This window comes from Phacochoerus africanus, chromosome 3 (assembly GCF_016906955.1).
Source record: "Phacochoerus africanus isolate WHEZ1 chromosome 3, ROS_Pafr_v1, whole genome shotgun sequence".
In the NCBI taxonomy this organism is placed as follows: Eukaryota; Metazoa; Chordata; class Mammalia; order Artiodactyla; family Suidae; genus Phacochoerus; species Phacochoerus africanus.
The window spans coordinates 174,605,178-174,632,968 of record NC_062546.1 but is presented as its reverse complement, the minus strand read 5'-3'; the positions used below and the strand labels follow the sequence as shown (position 1 = coordinate 174,632,968).

The 27,791-nt window shown below is 47.9% G+C and overlaps 1 protein-coding gene across 1 annotated transcript in view; it reads right to left on the bottom strand.

The window, feature by feature from the left end:
• Positions 1-110: 110 nt before the first annotated feature.
• The window catches only part of NRP2 (neuropilin 2), a 119,278-nt gene continuing 91,597 nt past the window's right edge, over positions 111-27,791 (bottom strand). Inside the window, 2 exon segments of the mRNA XM_047773305.1 lie at positions 111-3,437; positions 5,156-5,206. Coding sequence (XP_047629261.1) covers positions 3,130-3,437; positions 5,156-5,206 — 359 coding nt within the window. The 3' untranslated portion in view covers positions 111-3,129.

The following is a 27,791-nucleotide window of genomic DNA, read 5'->3' as shown; positions in this document are numbered from 1 at the left end:
TGGGGCTTTAGTGCTAAAATCCAGGAACATCTTAGGCAACCTGAGATGCTTTGGCCATTCCGAACCCAAGTCTTTTTGTCTCCAATTAAAAAAAAAAACATGCAGAAAAATAATCTCTGGTATAATGTTTATTTAAATAGTAATCTTAAAAAGGCTTTATACAAATCATATAAACACAGTTTGACATTGTTGTTTATTTTTTACATTGAAGAATCACAGTAAAAGCTCTCAAGTTCCCTTGATCTGGCTCAGCCAGCGAATGGTCAAATACCTTTAACTGCAAACCTTGGAAAAGTTAACCTTCTGTGTGACAGTTTAACACTTTCCTTTGTTTTCTTGCCATTCAGGCTCATTCCTCGGGCCCTCATCTCTGTCAACTCCCCATCCCCATCTAGGAGAGGAAGCAGCCCGGTGGTCCTGTGGACCGCCTAGTCCGGGAGAGCGTGGAGGTAACGTGTCATTCAGTACAAGGCAAAAAAGGAGATCAATACTGTGAGCTGGGTTTCCCAAAGGGAAGGACTCAAGGAGATGGTCAGCTAGCCTACCTGCAGACAGGGACAACGAAAGCACGAGGGATGCTGCTGGGCAGGTTCCACTCAGGCCCCCGCTGTCTTTCTGGCTTAGAACAGACCAGCCTCCAGTGCTGGCGAGGTATCTACACGTGGCCCTGGGCGGCCTGCTCTCCTTCACCACTCAGAGCCCACTCAGGGCCTCAAACCAGCCCGTGGTGACTATGGATACGGGACTGTTCGGGGGATGCAGGTTGAGCTGTACGTACTTAGTGGTGAACTGCGGGCCGGAGACAGGGCTGGTCTTTGGGGGGCTATAAAATGGCCCACAGGACAGGAGGGGCCAGGACGCCCAGGGCCGGCTTCTGAACTCTCTTCTTCTGCAGGCCAACTCTGGAAACCCCTGGGCTTGCTAGCTTCCTGAACACTGAGCTACATGGGAAGGCGAAGAGGAAGGTGGGCGAATGAAGAACTTGCTTCTGCTGCACGCCCGGCTCGGGGGGGCGGGGTTGTGGGGGCAGAAGCGAAGCCCTTGGGCTTGACAGCTTTGCTTTGCATCTCTAACTACCACTGTGCCAACGAGTGCCGAGATCAGCCGTGACACTCGGGCCCTAGGTCAAAGTCACAACACCACCACTGAATCCCACGTGACCATTCACATACACAGTAGATACAGAGAACTCAAAGGCGGCCAAAGACACACACACATATGAATAAATAGCTGTCGGTATGCACTCTCCCTCCCTGCATCCGAAGCACTGGGACATTACCTTCTGAACGCGCATTTCCATACGTTAACATTTAAAGGAACCAGCCAGCCCCATTCGCCCGGGTCTGAGACAAATGAAATTGTGGGTGACCACAGCAGCAGAAATGGTCTGACAAGTTTATCACGGATGAGCCACGGGCTGGGCATACTGTTTGGGCTTCCAACGTATTTCCAGCACGCAGGCAGTCCTTTGCCGGTACAACGAAATCAAGATTTGGATCTCGACGTGGACAGTCTTATCCTTCACACAGTCTCGTGCTATTCCTGATGCCTCCCCTTTCGAGGAGTTGAGTGTCCTCTAGGGCTATGACCACCGCTCGGGTGGCAGGGCTCACTCCATTAGTAGGATCAGCGGTGTGGGGGCCACCGGGCGGCGCGGAGCCACCGGGCGTGAGGGAGAGGAACGCCTTCACTTGTATGATATTCACTGATTTCTACATAGAAGGAAAATACATCTTTTTCTTCATTTTTTCAAGGCACTTAATAAAAAAAAATACATAAACTGGTGTGTGTGTGTTTGTGTGTGTGTGTGTGTGTGTGTGAGAACAAGCCTCTCTGGGGCTGAAGCGGTGTCACCATTCTGGTCCATAGTGCTTGCAGACTTCCGGTTAGAATCAGCTCACAGCCATCCTCATTCTGATGCCTCTGAAAGGTGGAGGTGGCGGCTGTAACCCCGAGGAGAAGTCAGTTACTCGCTCATCAGAGAGATCGGTTCATTCGGGATGTCTCTTCCAGTCTGCTCTGTGTTTGCCATCACATGATCACAGAGGATGGACCTCTTCTTCTCTCTCCGCTGTGCTCCTTTCCTTCCAGTGGTCACCAGTTACATCTCACTGATAGAGAAACATACCAATCGCCTGTGTTTCCCCACCCCCATCACAGAGAATACCAAACAATGCTGCTTCCTGGCTTAGAGACCTGAGAAATGTGTGTGTGCGTGTGCATATGTGTGTGTGCGTGTGCGTGTGTGTGTGTGCATGTGTGTGCACGTGTGTATGTGTATGTTTTAGAAGAAGAAGGAGGAGGAAGGAAAAGAAAAAGCAAAACCACCACCAGAGGACCCACAAAGTAGCCTCACAGCCACAAATTCTCGGTCTAGATTGAATGAATGGCTCCTATTCACAAAGCATGTTAAGGCTTGTCCGCTTCTAATATGGAGGCGCTTCTATGGATTTTGACATGTGAAGTTTCCTTTCTGGTTTGTTTTAAATCGCATATAAGAAAGAGCTGTCCATGCTGACCCTAAAATGGCAATTTTCCCCTGGATAAAAAAGTTAAAGGCAACAACATCCTACTGAAATGCTAGGACTGGAAACGGCAGCTTGTCAAGTTGGCTGGCAGAACCTACACCACAGCAAATCCTGCAAGTCATAAGACGATCAGAGGACGGGAAAAGCTGGGTGGCCTTTGGGGGATGTTATTTCCTAAGGATGGAAAGTCTGAAAAGACCCTTTGCTTTCCAAGTGTTGATTAGAGAAGGCAGGGACTAGTGGTCACCACTCTGCTCTATACAGGAAAAGTCACTCTCTTCTGCCTCTGTGAGTTACCCGCAGACCAAAGAAATAAAATATAATAAGAACAAATTCACAAACAAAATAGAACTGTGACCCCCAAAGAGATGAGCTCCCGTCTGTCCAGCAGGGATGCAGCCTCGAAGTCCCAGGTGGGTCATAACCCCCTGCGTGGCTGCCTCGGCCCTCCCTCTCGACCCGCCTGTCTGTCCACCCCTTCCGTATTCTGCATCGCTTTGATCGAGATTATGGCATTCAGTTTCCAAAGGAAAAAAAAATGTAATCTTCACTAGCCCCTCTTGCTGGAATGAAACGTCAGATGTGATGTGGGTGCAATCCGTCAGGCCTCCGAGCAGCACTTCTGGTGGTTCATCTTGACCTTGTGCTTGAGGCCGTCGTAGAGCTCGAAGTTGTAGTTCTCCAGCGTGGTGCAGCTGCGGGAGCTCAGGCCCGAGTAGGAACAGGTGCAATAGAGCAGGAGCCCCGCACACGTGGCCCCCAGCAGGACGCCCAGCGAGCTCATGGCGATGATGGTGATGAGGATGGGATCCAGGGTGTAGAGCCAGCTCTTCTCCTTGTCAGCCAGAGGGGCCCCGGACCCGGAGGTCGGAGAAGAAGAGTTGCTCCAGTCCACCACCTCGTACTCATCTAGGACGCAAAGTACACGAGAGATTGCAGACACTACTCCTTTGAGGGTTAGATCACTGAGGCTCCCCCAGCCCAGTTCAGATGTTCTTCAGAGCCCAGGGCTGAACCCATAGGACTCTTGAACTGCTCTGCCTGGCTTTAAAGCCCAGCCCTGCCTCATCCTAGCTGTGTAACCTTGGACAGGTTATTTCATGTCTCTCTATCTCTCTTTTTAAAAAATCTTTTTAGGACCACACCTGCGGCATATGGAAGTTCCCAGGCTAGGGGGCAAATCAGAGCTATAGCTGCCAGTCCACACCACAGCCACAGCAACATAGGATCCGAACTGCATCTGCGACCTACATACACCACAGCTCACGGCAACGCCAGATCCTTAACCCACTGATCGAGACCAGGGATCGAACCCACAACCTCCTGGTTCCTAGTCAGATTCATTTCCACGGTGCCACAACAGGAACTCCCAATTCTGTTGTTTAAGCCACCCAATTTGCGGTGCTTTGTTATTGCAGGCCCAGAAAACGAATATGCTTATATTTTTATAGTGTGGCCATGGCATGACCACATCCATAGTGAATTTTGTGGGATTTCTTAATGGTCCCATGAAGAAGGCAGGGCGATGGCATAATTAAAAAACAGATGAGGAAACTGAGGTTTTAAGCCAGGGGCGAGTAACTCACTCGAGTTCCCAGAGTTAACAAGCAGTTACACTTAGGAATAGGAATCAGGCCTTCTACACCCTCACCCTTTCCTCTCTACTCCATCCCAGGGTGTCTGCTGCTTGATCCACTGCAGCCTCTCTGGGAAGGCCAGGCGTGCAGCTTTGCCCATAAAAGGAGCGTTAGACCGGGCTTTGCAGGGAGAGCCCTGCAGCCAGTTAACAAGGTGCTGTTTGGGTTAGTCACTCTGTTTCTATAACGACACTTGACGTGTTTGATGAAGGTCAGGTGAAAAGCAGCTAACTCTATAAACGGCTCTTCTCTTGGTCTAAAACTGTTCTTTGAGGGGAACCTTGGTGATCTCTCTTGGAGATCAGCTCTGGCGCCCAGAGATGCCCAGAGATGTCCAGAGACACAGACCTGTGCTGCTCTGAGTCAGGGGAAGAAATGACATCTGTGTATTTGCTCAGCGCCCCTCTGGCCAGGACTCCTGCTTCAGCCTCATGAAATATGTGTATTTGCAGCGGGAAAAGAGTGCTTTCAGTAAATATGAAAATGCGAGATGAGCTGTGTGGACGGGAAACCTAAATCCTACAACAAGCTCCAACCTGGAGTTTTGGAGAGTGTGAGACAACTTCTCAAAAGCCACGTGACTGGAAAGTGCAGCAGGCCTGAGAACATGTTCACGCTGATGCTTACTGACTCTGACCTTTTTGGAAGGAGGTCAGTGGGGTCAAGCAGTGACATGTATAGAGGAGCCTGGCTTTCACTTCTAAAGGCTTTCTTCAGATTCGAAGTTCATCAGTGTCACTAGCTGCCCGGAGGAGGAGACCTGGTTCAGATGAGGCAGAGGGAACTCGATAAACTTTCTCAATTTCTAATTTTGACCTTGACAGACCAATTGATGGTTTCTTCATTCCTCTCTGGATTCTTGTCCCTTATATATTTCTGACTGATAGTTCTAAATCCTGGCCCTCCAATACCCATGGCATTATTTTTGTGGATGTCTTTATAGCCAAAGTTGAATTTCAAGATTATCCGGTAAATCATAGCAATTCTCACCATCAATTTCATCCTCGTAGCCCTCTCTGCCATGTATTTCTGGGAAGTCCACTGTAATGAAAAAGAAAACAAATAATCAAGTTGTAACATGTTCGATTGCCATGGCAATAAAGCAGCGCTGCCCTCTTCCTGAGAGTGACTTCCAGCCCTGCCAGCGGCCAGAGAAGCACATCTGCCTCTGGATCATTTAGTACGTCCACTACTGGATCCTTTCCCCTTCAAATGGCTTCTCTTTACTTCCAACAATAACCAGAAGAGCAGAAACAATAAGAAAGGTCTTTAGGGCTGAGTAAATGCTCACCTGTGCCTTTATAATGACTGCTGCTTATGACCAAGGCTGGTCTGAGTTTTATCGAAGGCCACTTGAAGGGCCCCTCATAGCCATCAGCTGTTGCCATGACTGTGATGCTGCTTGGTATAACACCCTGCCCCTCCTCCTATGCATGAGGCTGAGTGCCACGAAGCACCATAGTCTTTCTCCTCTGGATTTCAAATAAGCGTATGGTAATTTAAGGAAGTCACATTCCAATCATTATATGATTTAATGTAGAAGTAGAACGGGGAAGACGTATCATGCCTGCCCACCTCCACATATCTGCGCCAATACCTCTTCTTCTTCCTTCCCAGTCTATTTTTCCTGTGGGCTTTCTTCTTGGTTTAGAATAGATCAAACATAGGCATCCAATCTGATGAGCCCAGGCTTGAATAGCGCTAAGTTAATCTACTCTGAATTTCCTCCAGTATTATCACGCTCTATCTTTTTCTTTTTTATGGTAATTTTTTTGGGGAAGGGGGGGAGGATACAGGTCTCTATTCACCATGCTGTCCATCTTATAGAAATCGGAGTCAATGGAAATGACCTGTCTAAAACGGTAAAATATTTTAAAAAAAGAGAATCAAATATGTGGTAAAGAGCAGAATCTTATCGTTTCTTCCTACCTCACAAGTTAATTATGCCATCCTGGCTGTCAGCTCAAGATGGTGCAGGTGAACGTATGTGGCCCTTTAGGAGTTTTATTCAACCCAAAGTCAGGTGAACAAGCTTGTTGTTAGCACTATAAATTGATACCGCAAAATCAAGGCTTAACACAATCCCCAAATTTCAAACAGCTAAAGCATCAAGCAAAAGGGAAAAGAAGAACTCCAGACCAGCCTAAACATCTCTCTCAGGAGTACAACATCTTGGGGAAGATGTCTTTGACCATGACCTGACCTGAAGATCCATCCATCACTGCCACACTGGAAATTCAGCCTCTTCCTGGGGGCAGTGGTTTTCATTGTGTTAGAAGTCTGCCTCATTACTGGCCAAAATGCTAAAGAACATTCTCATCCTCTTGGTCACCAGTAAAAGATGCAGAGGGCAACTTGCCAAGACCCTACTTGAAAGGATGGATGCCGTGTGGCACCAAAACTCCATAAATCCAGCCTCTTCCTGGCATGTTCAGAACACAAAAACTGGCACCTGCAGGCCACTCCAGTTTCCCCAGCTTGCCCATTCCCTGCATTACCCTTCAGGCCTCTACAACACACACAGGCTGTTTCCTTGGAAGGAAGATGGAAACATGAATCAACAAGAGGCAGGTGGTGTCTGTCATAGAGATCAAATTGAACTTGTGAAAATCGAGCTTTTTTTTGTTTAACCTTTGAAAAAACAAACATGGAAGAAACCCATCACATTCCCAACAATTAGTTATTTTGAGAGGATGCTCACATGTCTTAACACCTTCATGGTTAAAAGATGCAGAACGTTGGATAAAAATAGGTGAATCAGCCGAGGACAAAAACCATGGGGCTTCTGCCAGTGACTTTGGGGCCAAATCCTGTTCCTGCTTTTAAGGATTCAGTCTCTGCCAAGGATGTGACAAATCCTTGGAGGTGAGAATTCCATTGTGCTCCATCTCACACCTCAGGGAAGAACTCTTAGAATGCTATTGACTGTGGGCTGGAAAGGAGTGGATGTGGCATTGATCTTGGAGAAAAAAGGGTAAAAGGGATGGAAATGATGATGAGAACATTCTGTCCCAGGAGATCACAGCCTCTTTTTTTTTGTCTTTTTTTTTTTTTTTTTTTTTTTTTGCTATTTCTTTGGGCCGCTCCCGCGGCATATGGAGGTTTCCAGGCTAGGGGTCCAATCGGAGCTGTAGCCACCGGCCTACGCCAGAGCCACAGCAACGCGGGATCCAAGCCGCGTCTGCAACCTACACCACAGCTCACGGCAACGCCGGATCGTTAACCCACTGAGCAAGGGCAGGGACCGAACCCGCAACCTCATGATTCCTAGTCGGATTCGTTAACCACTGCGCCACGACGGGAACTCCAGATCACAGCCTCTTGTCTCTGCAGGCAGAGGGCTGGATGAGATGACCTCCCAAGAATGGGTCCATTTTCAAGGTTCTATGAAATGGATTGCCCAGATGTGGCTGAGATGTCTGCACCTGGAGGATCAAAGGCTACTTAAGGTGAAGAACACTTTAGGGGCTTGACTTGGCTTCTTGCATAATCACGGCTCCCAGGAGTTTGGGTGAGTGGGAAGGGGTCAAAAAAAGGGATACATTAATCAACATTTTCAAAAGCGCATCTGTTTACAAAGCCTTAAAGAAAGAAAGGCACACTGGGGAAAAACCCAATAAAGGGAACATTTGTACAAAAAGAATTTTCCTGTGATAGCAGTTTTCTCTGGTCATATTCTTGATATCTGTGTTTGATTAAAAGCTCTCTTCCTCAAAACCTCTTTACCTTTCACGGGCCACTTTCCTTTTCTGTTGAGCCCAGGAGGTAAACCTCAGCCTGTTTCCTCAGGATGCTGGCAGGGAGTGTGGTAGTTCACAGAGTCCGTGTAGTTTGAGCAAAGAAAAGGGAAGAGTGGGTTGGGGGAGGGTAAGAGGGGAGCCAGGAGTTCAAGGCAGACAGTGGAGGTGGCACCTACAGGGAAGGGGACATGACACAGGATGGAGACTTGGTTGGGGACTCGAGGCAGATGGCAAAAGAATGTGAGGACCAGGGACCTGGAATTAAGTCTTTTTTTTTTTTTTTTTTGTCTTTTCAGGGCGGCACCTGTGGCATATGGAAGTTCCCAGGCTAGGGGTTGAATCAGAGCCACAGCTTCTGACCCTCACCTCAGGCACAGCAACATCAGATACGAGTCGTGTCTATGACCTATGCCACAGCTCACGGCAACGCTGGATCCTTAACCCACTGAGCGAGGCCAGGGATCGAACCTGCATCCTCATGGATACTAGTCAGGTTTGTTTCCACTGAGCCACAACGGGAACTCCGAAGTTTTTTAAAATGAGGATAACTTGGCAATGACCCTCCAGGACTGTTTTAGTGGATGGGTGCGTCTGTCAGTATGAGGCGGATGAGAAGCAGTGGAATGTGCCACACCTTCCGAGAACACAGGTCAGGAATGGATGTTCCCACCCACACAACTTCCACTTTCAACCTCTGTGCTCATATGACCCCGTTTCTTTCTGGGCCCCCATGTGGATTCAATCTCAGGCCAGTCTGACTCCAAAACCTGAACTCTGACTCTCAGTACTGCATTAGGGCCAGAGAAGACCCTCCCTCACCTGGCCCAGGCCTGCACTCAAGCTCTCTGGGTGGGCACAGGAGACTGCAGCTTCCCTATGTCATCACTACCCCACCCCAACAGAAAAAAAAAGGGGCTGGTTTCCTAGTGGGCCGGATACACACTCTCTGGCTCTTTGCCTGCACTGTTTGCTTTGATGGGAACTTGCAAAGACTTCTCGTGAATGTGGAGATACAGTGATCTGAAATTTCGGGCTTCACGGTTTCCATGATAGGCATTACCCAGAGAGGGAGGCCTGATCTGCATTTTGCAAAGGGCAATCTTCACTTACGGACTGAACCACCAATCAACCAACCCTCCCTGATCGACAGACTTTACCACGTGCCCAGGAACCACATGGAAGACTTTGGGAAAGGACCAGCTGCCCACAATCCAGGGCCTTCAGTGTGACTGGGAAGGCCTCGCCCATGCCAGAACAGCATCAAAGAAAGAGGGGTGCTGTGGAGGGAGCTCAAAGTGCTGACACAGTCTGGGGCAGAGATGGGGCAACAGAGGCTGCTGGAGAAAAACTGAGGGTGGGGAGCAGGCTGCTACAAGAGGTGGGGTGGGGAGTTCAGCTCCATTTCTGTTTGATGGATAGGGATGTTCTCAAATATGGTGCCCGAGCCCCTTAATGCAAACACTCATCTCTTGGTTTGGGGCCTGAATTCATTTTTATCAGATCCGCTGAGGAATTCAAAAAGACTGCCTTGCCGGATGACAATATTCCACCCTGTATCTCCCTACGTGACAGTCAGGTCTCTGCCCTGCTCCCTTCACCGGTTGCGGCAGATCAGCAGCACGAGAGCAAGAACTCATGGGTGCCTGCAAGGGAGTTTCAGAGAGGTTGGGTAATCAAGCGAGCAGAGGTGCCACTACTTACAAAACAAGGAAGACACCCAGTTGAGCAAAACCTGGCCATTTTCATATTGACTTTGCATCTCAGCTGAATGGTCTCCTTGTTTCCCTTCGCGTCACTGAGAGGTGGGTTAGGTACCCAATGAAGAGTGATGTAAAGTTTCACCTAGTTCCTATTATTCTGACCTTCCAGGACAAAAGACCCCATAGTGGCTAATTTTTGGATATCTTAAACTCAGTTCCCAGACCAGGGATTGAACTTGGGCTGCAACGGTGAAAACGCCGAGTCCTAACCACTAGATCCCCAGGGCCCTCCCAGTGGCTAATTATTAAACATTCCCTGGACTGTCTGGGAGCTCCCTCCACCCCGGAAGAGTCACATATTCTCCTGCAACACTAGGGCACCAATGGGGGAACAGCCACGCCCAGTTGTGGGCGGAGCCTACTCTAAGGGGATGCATTTCTGGGGACTGGAGGGCCGTTTGGGATCGGGCGGGGTAAGACCACACATGCCATCGTGGGAAAGGCCCCGACACTCCAACCTGCGAGTGGAAAACTCCTCTCTGAGCATGGCTGAGGTCAAGACAAGAACTTTCTAAAACTTGAGAAAGACAAAAGCATTCTAAGTTTTCCTTCCCATTCTTTCTCTTTCCCACTTCCCTTACGCACACACTTTCCTCTTTCCCTCATTATCTTCTGTTTTGCTTTTTTCCCCCTCTCTTCAGTTAGGGTCCTTTTGGGGTTAGTTTGCTCTTCTGCAGTTGCAGAAAAAATTTCACCGCTCCTCATGTGCTGTGGTCTGCCGTGAGCGTCGGGTCTTTGACATTGATTGTCCTGTTTACTTTCGGCTTCGAAACAGCACTTCACATGGTCACCATGAGACTGAGGAGTCTGTCCCAAACCACTGGCTACTTTTTGATAAAGGATTGAAGGCTGTCCATCCCTGGGCACTTGCACACCGATCGCTTCCAGACACCAGCACCAACATATGCTGGTTTTCACTGAAGAGCCCCTTCCAGGCCAATTCCGGGCAGTGGCTTGAGAGGCCTGGTGGAAACGGAGGCCAGGTTGGCCACCAGAATCTGTAGCAGAGACTCTCTAGGGATGGTACCTGAAGGGGAGCAGCATGGGATATGGAGAACACTGGATGGCGAGAGCTCTGCGGGGAGCACTGCTCTGGGAGCAGGCAGCCTCCTCCTCATCCCATCTCTGTGATGCCACCCAGGGGTGGGAGCCAGGATAAGCCGCTGACCTCCCTGAGTCTCTGTCTGCTCCTCTATAAAGTAAGCACTGCTGTTCTTTCCTGCTCGAGAATTCTATCATCTTTACAGGAAGAAAACGCTGAGTCTTTCTGTAGAGGGTTGCTGGTTGTAGACAAGGCAGCTTTTACAGAAAAGGGCTCACTGTCCCAGTCTTCACCCCAGGTCTTTTCTCTCCTGGATGTGGTCACACCCTGAAGACATCTATCTTAAAGTGTGTGTGGAGGGAGAAGAGGATGCAAAGGACCAGTGACGGGAAACCATGAGGTTCCATATTTTCAATGCTTGTGCCTTTGGCTTAGGAACTAGTCCTGTTAATGGGCAATTGACAGACACAGTGGGTAAATGATGCCCCAAGTTTTAAGCCTCCACTTTAGCTGAGGCAGGGCTGATAAAACCTGGTGAGAAGCCATTTAACCCACATGTCCACTCAACCTGCCAAACGGCAACCAGCCTTTAAATCAAGGATTGAAGAGACGCTTACACAGGAAATCATGGAAATCATTCATTTTCACAGGTACCAGGTGTCATCGCTTCTACTTTAAAGAGGAAGAAATTGAGGAAGGAGGGTAGAAAAATGCAATAAGTCATTGGAGAGATCAGCAGTAGAACTGAGAGTCGACCACATTTTCGACACTTTGTTTGGGCTGTGATTTATGTGGGATTAGCCTCTTGGCCACTTGGAACCCTTGTTGAATTGATTCCAAGTTCCTGAACCCCCCGAGTCAGCTAAATCACTGGACCAGTCAGATGGGAGTCACCTTCAGAAAATTCTCTCAGCCATTTTGTTTTGATCCCAGCAGGAAACGCAATACTGTGATCTAAATAAATGAGAAATCATGAAGGACTGGGAGATATTTCTTGGCCCTTCGAAGTGTTTAATTCGGTTTAATATTTAGTATTGGCTGAAGGTTCCCACTCCCTACCACACTTAATTTCCCTAATTCAGTTTGTTCATCCCCAGTTGCTATAAGGAGCCAAAAGTTCAGATGCAGATAGAAACTTTGCCAAAACTCCTCCATTAGAGAGTCAGGCTACTTGCGAGCCGTTCATCCCGTGCTGGGTTTGGCTTGAATTTAGAAACACCACCAGAAGATCCTTTATCATGGGTTTTTATCTCTTGGGCTATAGCCAAATCTACGCAAAGTCATGGAAAAAAAATTTTTTTTGAGATTTCCAATGGTTTCAAGTTGGAAGTTAAAGGGAGTTTGGTTTGTGTTATCAGAAGAGTTTGAACATGATTTTCTATTATTTTTAGTTGAATAACCAGGAGGAAGCACTAAAAAGGATTGGAAATACCAACTGCAAATGAGAAGGCTGGGAAATGACCTAATAATACTTCCAAGTGTGGAGACAGACAAGCAGCTGAGGCCAGAATGGCTCCACTGAGCCCCAACAATGGTGTGAAAAGAAGAAAAAGGCAGGCAGCGAATGTTTAGTTAGAAACATAGCCTTCATGGTTGTGTAGGTTGGGGAAAAACCCAGTAATGTTGATGGAGGAAAATTCTGGAATCTCTCCCTGGAATATATCTTTGAAAAATGAGAGAGATTCTCCATGACCATTAATGGGTGTGCCAGCAAGAAACAGGCTGTTCTTTTGTTGGCTACCTTCTCTTAGGGTAGAAAGATGGGAAAAGAAAAGTTCAGGGAGCAAGTGTCCTCTCTCTCCCACTTTGTTCTTATTTTTTCCTGAGATGTTAGGGAAAAAAGTCTTGTATCTCCACATGTCAGGGAGTTACCCCATGGACTTGGACATTTTTCCTCTCCTCCAGTCCCAAGGTTTAAGACATGCACTTACTGGAAACACCACTCAGGTGGAGAGGTTTGGTCCAAACTAGGAGAAGTGAGAAGATGAAGAAGAAAGAAAACCACATCCATGTCCAATGTGAAAAAAAAAAAATGTCTTCTTAAAGATCACCCCTCTATTTTGTAGGTCCTTGGGAAAAACTCTCTACACACAGTATCTCGCCAAGAGAGCTTTCTATGCTTAAAAATTAGGTTCTTTTGAACACAAGGATCCATGACTCTGTGATAAGATGTGAGGGGTTCCTAAACGCCTCCTCTCTCTGCCCATTCAAGGGATGACGCCCTCCCTGTCCCCCCCCCCCCCAGAGTTTGCTGGTGATTAAAAATTGTGGTTATGACATAAGAGAATGATTCCTCCAACTTGAGGCTTGGTCTCCTGTAAACATGCAATTACTTGGAGGAAGCAAGCAATTAAGCCTTTGTGTCGGGAACCTGACATGCTTTTCTGGCAGAAGGCCTTGGTGGTGGTGGTAGGGGAGGCAGAGAAAGTCTAAGAATGCCAGAGGACAAGAAAAGGGGCTGCCAAGAGAGAAGGAAGGTGCAGAAAGGGGAGGCTGGAGGTTGAAGATGGAAAATACCTGACGCAGATAGGTGGATAGGTGCAGACAGGTCTTCCTTGGGGAAAGAGGAGGAGAGGGCGGCTCTATCAGGGGTTCAGAGCCAGGAAGTGGTGATGATGCTGAGGGCTCAGAGCTTCCCATGAGCATTGTCATTGAGCTCGCCCTCTTGGTCTACAGTTGGCCGAGGTGGATGAGGAACCCTGGGGGCTTTCTGAGAGTTCACCTCAGCCCCTGACTAGGTCCTAATGACTATCTCCCTGCTCCAGTACCAGCCTTCGGAAGAGCCCTAGGCAAGGACTGCAGGAGACTGCACTGGCCCCAAGGTCCTTAGGCCTCTGCTCTCTGACTAGACGGTAGTAGGGAGGTGCAAAGAGAGGAAAAATTTCTTTTTTTCTTTTTTCTTTTCTTTTTTTTTTTTTTTTAGGGCTATGCCTGCAGCCTATGGAGGTTCTCAGGCTAGGGTCCAAATTGGAGCCATAGCTGCCAGCCTATGTCACAGCCACAGCAACTCGGGATCTGAGCAGTATCTGTGACCTACAGCACAGCTCATGGCAACACCAGATCCTTAACCCACTGAACGAGGCCAGGGATTGAACCTGCATCCTCATGGATACTAGTTGGGTTCATTACCATGGAGCTGCGACGGGAACTCCAAGTTTCTTAACAGACTATATGAGCCTCAGTAACCAGCGGGCTGACTGAGAATAAGACATTGATCAAGGCCACCTCAGGCTCAAAGCTGTCCCTGTACTCCCTTCATTTACTGGAGCTGGCTGCTCTCTAGCAAGTTCCAGAGAACTCCAGTCCAGGCAGCCACTTACTGAGTCCTGCCACCTAAGAAAGAAACTGCTGCTGTTGGAAGCCAAGACATGGTAGACTATTGTTCCTGGTCCGGATCAGAGTCTTTGCCTTTGGGGAATGTTAGCTAATGATATTAAGGGGGTTTAATTTTGCACAATCACACATAGAAGACAAAACAATGGTGGTAAGTGTATGATATGTTTGATGACTTATCTGCAGCTCACCCACACTTTCCTCTCATGCTGCTTTCTTTCCCAAAGCATCGAGAGTTACATCCAAGCCTCATGCCTGAGAGGGAGCAGTCTTGGATTTTTGGCAGGTTGGGGAATGCTAGAGACGTCCATGTATGGCCGGCCACACTATCCGTTATGTTCAAAGTCATATTACTGTGACTCTTTCATTCTAGGGCACAGTAGGAATCAGGGCGGCAACTCTTGGAGGCATCGGTGTTTTGAACTAACGAGTCCCTTGGCTTCTCCTCTATTTGCCACTCTCTGCTGGAGCCACTTGGGACTCCCAGCTTCGCCCGCACGGTGAAACCTCCCCCTGGAAACCACCTCACCTCCTAGTACCTTCCCCTGGGTGACATTAGCCCTGAACCTCCTTGGAAAGAAGCTGGGTGCCTCCTGTCAGCCGGGCAGATCTGCTCCTCCCAGGGCCATGGTGGGAGCCTCAGGCACAAGGCCCCAAGGACTGGAGACTGTTTTGTCATGTGGGCTTCCTTGTGGCTGCTGGAATATTGTAGTTTGCAGCAGGATACTGTGCACTGACCTTAAAGGATGTTTTTTACATGAATTTTTTAGCAGAAAACACAAATAAGTAACAGCAAGGCACAGCCCAGTCACTCTTTGAAGAAACCAAGTGGAACTCATTAATCACGGAGAACAGGGCTCTGCCTGCTGAACCCAGGGAGAGAATTAACTCCTGGGCCACAGTGGCCACAGCTCCAGCAAGATGCCACATAGAGCCAGGCCCCTATTTTCTACAAACTGGCATTAAAAATAGTAGACCCTGGAGTTCCCGTCGTGGCGCAATGGTTAACGAATCCGACTAGGAACCATGAGGTTGCGGGTTCGGTCCCTGGCCTTGCTCAGTGGGTTAACGATCCGGCGTTGCCGTGAGCTGTGGTGTAGGTTGCAGACGAGGCTCGGATCCCGTGTTGCTGTGGCTCTGGCGTAGGCCGGTGGCTACAGCTCCGATTGGACCCCTAGCCTGGGAACCTCCATATGCCGCGGAGCGGCCCAAGAAATAGCAACAACAACAACAATAACAACAACAAAAGACAAAAAAAAAATAGTAGACCCTGAAATTAAAATTCTCTTCAGCTAAAACCACCCAATGTCTTCCCTGGCAAGCACTCCACCCACTTTAGAAAAAGAGAGAGAGAGAATATTGCAGAGATGACGTGGCTTGTGCACATGGCGGAGGATACAATGCAGGACGTCCGTGAGTTTGTTATCCTCTGAAATGAGGGCGGGCTCACTTGAGAAAGCAAACCCTAGCCATCTGAAGCATTTATTAAAATGAAAACAGGCACATCAATTTGACCCAGATATTCCATCCCAGAGAAACGTGCACAGAGACAACCTCGAGGATGTTCACTGCAGTGTTGTTTAGCATAGTAAGAAAAACTAGACACAACCTGATAAGCCACCAATAGGGGAGCAGTTAATAAACTATGAGACATCAACATGATACAGAAAGCTAGACAATAGCTAAAAAGGATGGGCTAACCCCGTTGGCTTGGGCCAAAGTGTCTACAAGGTTTTGTCAAATGAAGAGTAGCAAGTTATTCAGCAGAGTGAGCAAATGCGAGACCATTTACACAAGACCAAAGCAAGCTCCAAACAAAGCAAACCGCATCATTAGACATGCCGAATCTATTTGTAAAGGTATAAAACAAGGCCTGGAACTATCTACCTCCAGCTGTTTTTCTTGGTTTTCTCTGGGAAAGAGTGGGATGGTTAACAATGAAATTGACTTCTTTAAAAAAAATATTTTTTTTGCACTTTTGAGAATGCAGTCATGTATAACTTGTAAATTAAAAAGGAATGAGAAGAAACCTCACCAGGTACCATCCTAAAATTTCCCCTAATGACCTTCTTCTGAATCAGTCACCACTCTGGTCTTGAACCCCCAATAACAGGTGTTTTCTCCCCTCAACACCCTGACCTGCCTTCAGCATGTCTATTGCTGACTCTTCAAATGGCCTTTCCTATTTCTTGGTTCGATGCCCATGGGGCTTTAGTTTTTATTGGGAGCTTTGAGGTTAGTGACAGCAAAGCCCAGGAACAATTACTTTACGGGGAAGAGAGCAGAAGGCTTCTGTGTCTCCTGCCCTCTGGGCTTTGGGCAAGAATGGTTTCTGCTGCTTTCCTGAAGCACCAAGATCCTGCACTGTGTATGCAGAAACCATGCTAAAAGGGGGGTTGTTCTGTGGCAAGTCCCCAAATCTTGGATCTCTTCCATGCTTAAGTTTGAGATCAAAGGGAACTCCTTCGCACAGTTAGTGCAAATGTGCTCTGGCTGAAGCCTGTGGCCTGACACCTTCTAAGGGTGCAGGTTTCTGATTGCATCTAACCTCTAGATGTCCTTCAATGCACCTGATCCACGTCAGGCCTAATTAAATCCTACGCTATTCCTAGTTTTTAATTTATTTGTAGAAGGCGATCTTTCCCCTGCTGATAATCAGACCATCAGCCGGTGTTCCCCTCTCCCCTCCTTTTCCTCTGGTTGGACTTGTTTTGTGTTTTCTTTGGGCCGTCATTGAAGTGGATGAAAGGCAAATTACAGCTGCGAGAGTCCCAGTGATGCACACAATCAAAGAGAGAAAACAAGCCGCACCTACAGATCTGCAATTTGGCTCAGATGTGGAGCCCACAACGCAGACAAATGAAAACTTAAAAATGAAGCCCTTTTCATCAAAGATTACCGAAAGGCCACAATGTTTGTGCAAAACAACTGCAGAGTCAGTGAAGGGAGGTGATGAAAACAAACACAGGGCCACAGCCAACTGGCCAGACTGGGGGTATCTAGGCTAGGAGGGCAGTGTCTTGCTTCCACCACAAGGATGTACATTTAAACCAGCATAAAGGGCCAGGTAGGAGCCAAGACGGACCATACTGAGCCTTGACATCTGGTGTTTATGATCCGTGGAAAGACAATTTCTGTAACATTTATGCTTGGGTTAGGTCTGAAATATCATACTGATAACAGTGCTGTGTTTGACGCCTAAGATTAGAATCCTAACAGTCTCTGCTCTTTTGGAGAACAGAGAGTTCCTGCAGAATAAGTCTTGGGATTAGAATCAAGGCAGGAAAAGCAGTGATGAAATTCTCCAAGGTGGCTCCAAAACCAGTAATGCTAACGAAACACAAGCAATAGCTAATTGAATTCACTCTGGCAAATTTGGTCCCAGGCCAGCCCACGAAACTGTTGACTGAGCCTCGTTCTAGCTTGAAATAAACGCCTTTTGAGAAGCTTTCATTTCATCCTTTGCTAATAGGAACAAACAGCTTTAAGGATAGCCAAATGTGGAGTTCCCAATGTGGCACAGCAGGTTAAGGATCTGGTGTTGCTGCAGCTATGGCGCAGGCTGCAACTGCGGCTCCAAGAACCAAATGTTACGTAGACAAATGGGTAACGATGCTTGTCTCTAGAGGAAGAAACAATGCTCTAACCGTGGACATTCTGCTCTATTCTCCTGCACAGGACAGACAGTGACATCAATACTGAGCCATCTGTACTGACAGCGCTTCCTGTGAGATCTGAAAACCCAGAAGCCTGTTTCCTGTAGTGCCACTTGGGCAGCTATAAAAAGCACTCCTTCCAGGATTTAGGTCTAGAGAGGAAGAAAAGCAGGATTCTGGCAGAAATTTGGTCTCCTAGATGATTTCCCTTTTCTTGGGACTTTTAGGAATGTTCTCAACTCCAAGGAAGTCTTCTGGGTTGACGGAAAACGTCAAGACATGTCATGAATAGGAGGTGGTGGGAGGTCCTTCCGTAGCCCCTTTTGCTCACCATCTAGAACCACAAAGAGCTGGGACGCTGTCTTTCCTAGATTTTTTTTCACCCCTAATAAATACCCATCTGATAGAGACATTTTATGTAACGATTTCACTACCTACTCAAGAAAGAGAACCAGAAGATAAATACCTGTCAACAACATCTGGCCTTCTTGGGGGAGTGGGGGCGCACCTGTGGCATATGGAGGTTCCCAGGCTAGGGGGTGATTGGGAGCTGCAGCTGCCAGCCTATGCCACAGCCACAGCAACACAGGATCTGAGCTGTGTCTGCAACCTACACCACAGCTCATGGCAACGCCGGATCCTTAACCCACTGAGCAAGGCCAGGGATCAAACCCTCCATCCTCAAGGATACTACTCGGGTTTGTTTCTGCTGAGCCACAGTGGGAACTCCCAAGATCTGGCTTTTTGAGTACGTTTCCCCAAGTTTCTCTCCTCAAAGTATTTATAGAACTGTTTCTTTTATAAAATGCTCCACCACGATATTTCCAGGTTCACAGCAATCATACAAGTATCTTCATTATTTGCTCCAAAAAATGAAGTCTGGAATGTCTTTGAGTCTTGAACATGCTCTAAGTTCCCGTTTTGTCTGGGAAAGTGCTCATAAATTGGAGAGCCACGTCCCCGTGGCAGTCATAATTTGGGAGGCAAGGGGTAAGATGTCGCCACTTCTTCACCAAAGGAAGTGATCTGTCTCTGCAGAGCTGAGTACATGATTCAGCTTTGCTGGTCCCCCTCCCCCCTGGGGTCCTCTGAATGTAGACGCCAATCTCCAGGGATGTGCCATCAAGAGAAATTTTGTGGAATCACACTGAGCAATTTAGCACTTAGCAACTTTTGCAAAATCCCACACCAATCATAAAAGTTGGCTCAGCTGCACAAATTGGATAAAACTCCTAACAAGCAGTCATAAAAATAAAAGAAGGGAAAGCTGGCATTTAGCCTCAAGGAGGAAACCCACCTACCTCCCACAGAAATGCCTCATAGCTCAGAGGTGATGCGTAAACTCTGGAAACATCGGTTTGTTCAAAGCCTACATTTCAACTTTGTTCTCACAAGCCAAGATGGGGGGGGAAAAAAAACCCAGGTGTTTGTATAAAATATCATCATTTTATTACATTCCACACAATACATTTTCAAATAATTTCCAACGTCCACAAGATATTTTGACACACAGGCAACTGAGCAAATGCAAGAGATGTCACAGATATAGGGCGAGGGGATAAGAATAGGAAGTAAAAATCTTTTAAGTTTTCTTGTTTAGTTGCTGTTCTTTGGTAATTTTGGTGTTTACTTGCCTGCTAGTTTCATTTTAAAGACAGGGTCTTCTTAAAGATGGGGTATCAACCTCAGAACTATTACTGGATTTCCTATCCTATTCTGGCTTTCATTCCAAACATGTGAGACAAGGGAAAAGAATTTATTTTCAGCATTCTGTTTTATCAATGGCAATGCTATGATCCTTTGTTTTTTTCTCCTGCCTTTACAGGCAATTAGGGGATAGCAATTGCTAGCATAATGTCAAGGAAGGGCCTTCCACCCCTGAGGTCAGGGTTCCCCTCCTAGAGCTGTTAATAGGGAAGCTCTAAGGCAAACACTTGACCAGCCTGAGCTAGACCTTCAATTCATTCATTCATTTATAGTGTAATAGTTGCTATCACCTCTTTGTCTTCTGAGAAGCAATTCTAAACATGCATACATGCATTCACCTGTCCAGTCTATTTTTCTTAGAAGAGAGTCACCCTTCCCTCTCTCCGTGGAATACAGGATTTTGCTTTTTAAAGCGGCAAGGCATGACATTTTACAGAAGAGCTACCCTTTTAGCACAGTACCTGGATGATACCATGAAAGTTGCTGGGGCTGAGAGAGCAGAGAGAGATGAGAGGGAGGGAGGGAGGGAGGGAGCAGGAGAGAGGATTGTGACATCCCCAGCTGAAGTGCATCATGGGATTCACAAAGATTTGAGCAGTCTCTTATTCTCAACGACAGCGTGTACATAAAGATGATGCCACATGGGACATCAGATAAAGATACAGCAGATTGGCAAAGTTGTTATCTTCTTTTAAAGAAGGGCAATCCTCAAGGGTGTATGGGAATTCAGCTGCTACACTGGCTGGACTTTCTGGGTATAATTCCCTGACACCACGCCTCCACGAGGTGCCTGGAGGGATGTCAGTCATTTTGAGGGAATGCCTGGTGCCAAATGCACCACTGGCTATGGACACCTGAGATAAAAAGCCCTTAGTGACCGGCAAGGAAGTCATCCTAAGGTGTCCATGGTACCCGGCTGCCCCTCCTCCCTCTCCCCATCCTTCTTTGTCCATCATCAGCTGGGGGAAGACACTTCTTGAAATCCCAAGGTAGCTCATGCTCTAGCCTTTCATCTTTTTGCTTGGTAGGGCTGCTGTGGTTGAGACAGACCAGCTCTTTGAAATAGAATAAGAGTGGGAGAACACCATTCTTTCAGGGGGATGAAACAAACCAGATGGGAAAGTGACTGTGTGTGTGTGTTGGAGGGACCTATGTGAATATTCTGAAAGAATGCTAAGAGTCTCTCTCTTCTAAGCAGCACCCCCCCCAAAATCATTAGTATTTTGTTCCCAGAAGGTATCCTGAGGCTTTCAGCCCAGGCAACCCTCTTTGGAGAGAATCTTCTACTTCCCCAGTGGGTTCCTAGCAGGAAGGTGAGAAATAAACACCCCCAAGGCGGAGCCCCAGCACACTGGGAATCTCGTTAAAATGCGCACTTTCTATCAATGAAATTGACTTTGTTATTGAATCTATCCTTCGTACAATATCATTAGGCAATTTATCCCTAACATCCCTCTCCCTGCACTGACTGCTTAGAGAGGACAAAAGGGCAGCAATGGATTTATCTTCATTTTACCTTCTCCTGATGATGCAGCAACATCTGGAAATGCCAGGCCAGCCTAGGAGGGTGTATTTGCCAGATGCCATGAATGTTTTAAGGGGGAGCACATCGGTACATTAAAAAAAGAATGGCAACCTTTTATTCTCTCATCATATTCAAATACCTCAGGTGAAGAGCCCTGGGTTTTAGTGGCTCTCCATTCAGGCACACATGAACACCATGAAAGGAAAGCAAATGACCCCTTTCCCCCCATAGTTTACAAACGCTACTACAATGACCAAGATCACATCAAAGAATACGTTCTTTTTAACCTTCTTACTCCACCCCATCCCGAGCAGGGCACACTGAACGAACGCCCCTGGTGAGGAGGGTTTGTTTTTTTTTTTTTTTTAAAGACAACGTTTCCATCCTTCCTTCTCCTTCACCTCCTCCTGCTCTCAATTTAAGACGACAGCTTCTCCTACATCAGTCTCGGTCTTGTTATTCTCTATGACTTATTCCAAGATTGGACTTAACTGATAAAAGCTAAACATTCATTCGAAGCTTCTCTTTTATAAGGCAACATGAGACAGATTCGCTTCAGGGCTGGAAGTCGTGATGGTTCCACACGCACCCAATGGTGGCTACTTCAAAGACGCCTGAGATGTGACAAGGGGTCACGTCTGAGTGCACCGGGGGACCCTTCCTCTTGGGTCAGGCGGGTTGGGCATGGGGAGAGGAACGGGAGGGGCCACAATTCTTTTCGCTGTGGCCTCTAGTTTTTTAGGTACCTGGAGATGACAATGGTAGCCAACAGAAACCCAGCCAGAGCTAGATAAGGCAACAAAAAGCTTCAATCTCTTCTCCAAGTAAACAAAACTAGTACAGTATATTATTTTCTGGAACAGGTACCCCGGGCGAAGTAACACAAGAGTTAAAGGGGGTCCTCTCTGAACACAACCACACACTCCCCCCCCAACAATGAGCCAGTCTCTCACACCCACGCACACACAGAGCTATTCACACGCGCAGATGTGTACTATGTACAAACACACAGATCTGGGGTCTCCCCTCGAGTCCCCGGGGCGGGCTGCCCACCGGGAGGAGGGCCGGGATAAGGCAAGGGGAAGACACAGGGAACCAGTCTCCGGAAGGAAAACGGTGAGCCTTGAGTTGTGAAGTGCTTCTCGTGTTCCAAGATGCAGCATTAGAGTTGGGGGCGGGGGAGTTGGAAGCAACCAAAGAGGGGGAAAAAAAAAAAGAAAAAAAGAACCCAAGGAGAATGGTCGGGATGGATAAGAGCGCACAGGGTTTGGGCCCCGAGAGAGAGAGATGTCTGAGCGTTCACACAGAGACTAGGCGAGGAGAAAAAAAGTGCAAAATCGAGGCAACGTGTTTGCAGTCTTTCTTGTTTGTTTTTGGGTGCCGTCCTTGCTTCGGCCCTCAGCAGTGCGAGCTGCGGTCTTGCTCTAGCTTAATGGTTAGGGTGGGCTCCACCGCCAGAGGGGCCCCGTTGGTGTAGTGGGAGGTTTTGTAGGTGATGGAGTGATCGGTCTTCTTGGCCGCATAGCGGAACCGGTGGTAGTGGAGCACCAGGGCCAGTGCGACGGAGACCAGCACCAGCACGGCGCCCCCGGCGGCCATAACGTAATACCAGTAGGCTGGGATGGGCTGCACGGGCACCGTGTCCACTGTGGGCTCCGTCCCTGGTAGGAGGGTGCCCCCTGGTGGAGAGACACAGAAGAGTGTTGCTAGGCTGAGAGCATGCAGACTAATCAAAAAACTAATTAAAAAGAAAGAAAGAAAGAAAGAAAAGAAACATACACATGCTTTGGAGCGGATAGGGAAGGGGACAGGGGAATAAAGTGGTACTACGTATTCAGTGTGTGCCAAGCACGTTTCAATGATTGATGCTATTTCCTACTTACAACCTTGTGAGGTAGGGTACTGTCAGACCCATTTTACAGATGAGGAAACAGAGGCTCAAAGAAGTTAAATGAATGGTTTCGCAGCACGTAAGTGCTAAGTGTGGCAATGAACCAAGAGTTGTATGATTCACAAACTCTTCTTTCTGTTAAACCACAATTACTCTATAATACAGAGAAAGATTATGATCACACACACACACACACACACACACACACACACACACACACACGAATACACTCAAGTGCATGATGCTGAAATGACTTCTGGGCTCCTATAGGACCGATTCTCCAAATGGGTGGAAATACAGTATTTGGTCTGGCTGGCCAGCATTCTCAATGTGTTCATTAGGCTGGCTGGACTTAAAGGTGAATTCCACTTTGGTTTGCCAAGGCTTCCATGCTCATTGAATCAGCCTGGTCTTGTCTAAACAGGTCAGCTACCACTGTCAAGCAATGATTAAACGCATCTTCTTCTTTTTTTTTTTTTTTTTAAATTGAATGGAGGATTTAAAAAGCTGATTGGAAGGATGTTGCAACCAAAAAAATGTGGGCGCAAAATGATAGTAGGTATGTGTGAGCGAGAGTGAGTAAGTGAGAGCAGAGGGAGGGAGCTCATTCTAATCATGGAAAAGACAGAGGAGGGGAGAGAAGCTAGCAGAGGATTTAGAAGGCAACCACATTCACTGGCCAGCCTCTGGTTACCATGGAGATGATGTCGTAGATTTAAGCCCAGGGTAACTCTGGGGAGAGACTGGCTAGAGTCCCACTTGATGCAAAACAGTGCTACAACCTGATTCTCCAAATGATTTACATCAGATGAGAATCTGGCCCAGAATGGGGCTAGGGGCCGTGGAGCTTGCCGAAACCAGACATGATCTTCACTTCTGAAAAATGATGCACGCTTAACCTACGAAAAATTCCTCCCTAGCCGCTTACGTCAACTGATGGTGGCCAGAAAGATGCATCCTCTCTATCCATGGGGTACCCCAGGTGGGAGCCACGGGGCGGCAGGTGCTACTGTCTGTCCGTGCACCATTAGTCCTACTCCGTGGATGTCTCTCTGTTCAAGACGGAGAGAAAGCTCATTTATAGTTTCAGTCTCTCTCCCTCAAGAGACTCAGAGCTCCTCAAGCAGAACTCACTCTAGTCTTAGTTTCTACCTCAGGGTAAGCACCAAGAAGGCGCTTCGTAAATGCTCATGATTAAAAGACTGAACTGAGGTGAAGACTCCTACTTCTGAATCAATGTTCGCCAACTCCTGCAGCCCAAACCCCAGAGCTCCTCTCTTTGATCTGGGAAATAGCTGAGGGGTGAGCCAGACCTTCTGATGTCTTCTCAGAAGTGCTAGAAAGATGAGAATGTTTTTCTTGGAAAATCTTCCAGAGCCTGCCCACCTTCCCTGCTCTTAAGCCCTCGTTCCTCTAGTTTTAGGGAGCCCCTTCTGCCAAGGTACAGGGTTCATTGGAGCCTCTCGGGCCATCAGAAGTGTCATGGGGTTGGAGGGGCAGTGACAAGGATTCGTCGCACAGCATATATTCTGGCAGCTGCACCTACAGCTCCCACTGGAAAGATCTCAGAATCCCAGAGTCGTCCCCCCCCCCCCCCGTTATCTTCTTCATTCCTCCTATTTTTTTCTTTATTCCCAAACCATTTCCATCTTTAATGATTTCATTGCCATATTTTAGAAAGCGCCCTCCTTCCCCCCTCTCTTTGTGACCATACTGAAAATCATGCATAGGAGTGGAGAGAAAGGGAAAGCGAGGCACTGCAAACAGCTCCTTGAAATGGCCAGCTCGCAAGTCACAGGGAACTGGTGTCAACTCATTACTCAGGACACCAAGAGGAGCTGCTGCCTGGCAACCAGGCTGCTGTTGGAGTTTCATGTGGGCTCAGAAGACTGCCCGAGAAACAACACAGTGTGCAGGCATGGGCTCGAAGTTCCTCGGTGACACCTCCCCACCCCCCAAAGGGCGTCCTCAGGTCTGCCTCTGACTTCGATTTGGCTCCACGGTGAGGCTGATCCTCTAATGAGGCTGCAGCTCACCGGTGGGAGGAACGCAAGGCGGTAACTCCACGGGGTTTAACTCCCCCACCCTCTGCGACCGCCCGAAGCACCCTGGCAGACCACGAGGCAGGGGCACGTGCTTCTGTCAGGCAGGAAAGAGTCACGACTGCTCACGTTCCCATCGTCACCACACAGTCTCAGTTCAAAGGTTTGCTTTCCTTCAGCCAAAATGCAGGTTTTCCACATTAAATGTAACCCCCAGGGCTCAATGCACCGGGGGCTGGGGTCTAAAGTGTCGCTTATGATGGAGACAAAGTTGGGGCACAGTGGGGAGGACCAGGGACCCCCTGGAGAAGGAGAAAACCTATTACGTGGATTACAGTTTCAGAATCAGGGACAGACCTCTGACCTCAAGTTCTGCTCTGCTTTGGAAGATAAACTCCACTTTAGGTATGAGACCCTCTTCCCCTTTCTGCTAATACTCCCCTCCCCAGAAATGGTCATCCTGCAGAAAATTTCAGTGACAAAAGACATTCAGTAGACATTGTATTGGCTCCTTAAACATTTTCCTTGGACATTTGTTTGGAGAAATGAGAACGCAGCCTATGGGAATACGCGCTTTTAACGTTAAGGGAGTTAGAAAAGAGAGGCCACACCTAACAACCCTCCTCTCACCCCCCTCATGCAATTTTAGGGGACCCGAAGTTGGGGTCAGAGTTTCTTAGAACATCTCCAGCTAAAGAGACCCAGCTCCTACAGGCTGGGGTTTGCTGGTTTGGAATCTGGCTTTGTGGTGGCTTCAGGGGCTGTAGGCTAATGAGGCTGTGGTTTGCCAGCCAGAGAAAAGGAAGGTGACAGATCGACAGGGATTAAATCTCCTTACAAGGCACCTCTCCAGATAACAGCAGCAATCCCAGAAATGTCAGATAGATGGCTAGACGGATGGATGTGTGCCTGGATGGATGGGTGGATGGATGGACTGGTGGGTAGATGGATGGGTGGGTGGATGGGTGGGTGGGTTGTTGAATGGGTGGACAGATGGATGGAAGAATGTATGTTGAACCAACATTCAGGTTCCCTGGGAATTTTTTTTTTTTTTGCTTTTTAGGGCCACACTCATGGCATATGGAAGTTCCCAGGCTATGGGTCAAATGGAGCTACAGCTGCCAGCCTATACCACAGCCACAGCAATGTGGGATCCAAGCCAAGTTTACAATGTACACCACAGCTCATGGCAACGCTGGATCCCCAACCCACTGAGCGAGGCCAGGGATCGAAACCTGCATCCTCATGAATACTACTCAGATTTGTTTCCGCTGAGCCATGGCAGGAACTCCTTGGGAAAATGTTAATGACCTACTGGTACTTTATAGAATAGTTATTCTTGGAAAGTGCTAGGTTCTGTTAGCTCATATTGCACCTCTAGTCAAACTGCTAAAAGGTACCCTCTTCGGGCAGATGTGACCTAGGTGGTGACTGGCTGTATTTTAGCCTCACGTGCCCCATCAGCCATATGGGGTGGCCAGGCCATTGCCTTACAACCCGTGAGCCTGGGCCATGTCCCCCAGGATGGGAGGAAGAATGCAGGTGACTTCAACCTTGCACAACACCGGTGATGTGCTGACTGGATGTCTCCTTTCATGGCTCTGCCTTCCCCACTTGCTCACATACCTCCCCACCCCACGAAAAATGCTTTCGATGCCTGTTCTATTTTTCATTAATTTCCACCCTCTAATTCTCCACAACATTTTCTCATTGTGCAAGAGAATGAGAAACAGAAATTTAAATAGTCAATAACCCCAAGTGTATTTGCAAGGTCGAGCAGGCTTCCAGCCACAAATGTTCTGAGCCCCCCCTGGAGAAAGGGGGGTGATGTGAAGGTGGGGGATTTGGATTTTTGAGAAACAGGAAATTCTAAGACGAGGAGAAAAAAAATTACACAGCATGTAGGTTCCTTTCATTCCTATTGTGCAAATAGGGTTACTGAACTAATAAGTATTGGGGACCATGACCAGAACTACAGCTGTAATGAGGGGACACCTTCTGGGGGCTGGGCTCCGGGCTTCCTGTGAATCAGCTCTATTGCTTGTGATTCTCAGATGGGAGAGCTGAGAACCTGAGAGGATAAGTGATGTGCTCCTGGTTTGACCTGGAGGAAAATTGAGGTGGAGGGCAGAGCCGTACATGGTAAAACCCTAGAGACGGCTCAGAGCCCTTCGAGGAAGCTCACACCGATGAGAAGTGGCAGCATTGGGACCAGAAGCGTGTGGACCAAATCCTCTGCCTGTGCTGGAACCTCGGGGTCAGATAATCAGATCTGGCTCCTTGCCTCTTTCTCCACATTTTGGAACACAGCCACCCTCATTGCATAGGGCTCATGGCTGCTTTTGTGCTGCAGTGGCAGGGTTGAGTGCTGGCGACACTGTGTCACGAGGCCCCACGTGCTTGCTATCCATCCCTTTAATTTTTTTTTTCTTTTTAGGGCCGCATCCATGGCATATGGAGGTTCCCAGGCTAGGGGTTGATCGAATTGGAGCTGTAGCCACAGGCCTACGCCAGAGCCACAGCAACGTGGGATCCGAGCCGCCTCTGCAACCTACACCACAGCTCACGGCAATGCCAGATCCTTAACTCACTGAGCCTCCACTATGTCTTTTTACAGAAAAAGTGTGCAGAGCCCTGTTCTAAGCAGGGAGGAACAGAAACAGAAGCAGCCCTGTCCCCTTCCACCCTCTTGCGTCTGTCTGAACCTAAGAATGGTCTCAGGCAAGTTCTCACGGAACCACTGCAAAGAGGAAGCATCTTCTACAGCTAGGTCGATGACACATCCTCCGGAGTCTCCCAGGTTTCCACAGACATGTTTCAAAAAGACACCAAAGGTAAATCATCTCTCTTGGAAGGGAAAAAGAAAAAAAAAAAGAAAGAAAAAAAGGCTCCTTGCAAATAAGAACTGCTTCAGGCCTGGCCTGTCTGCA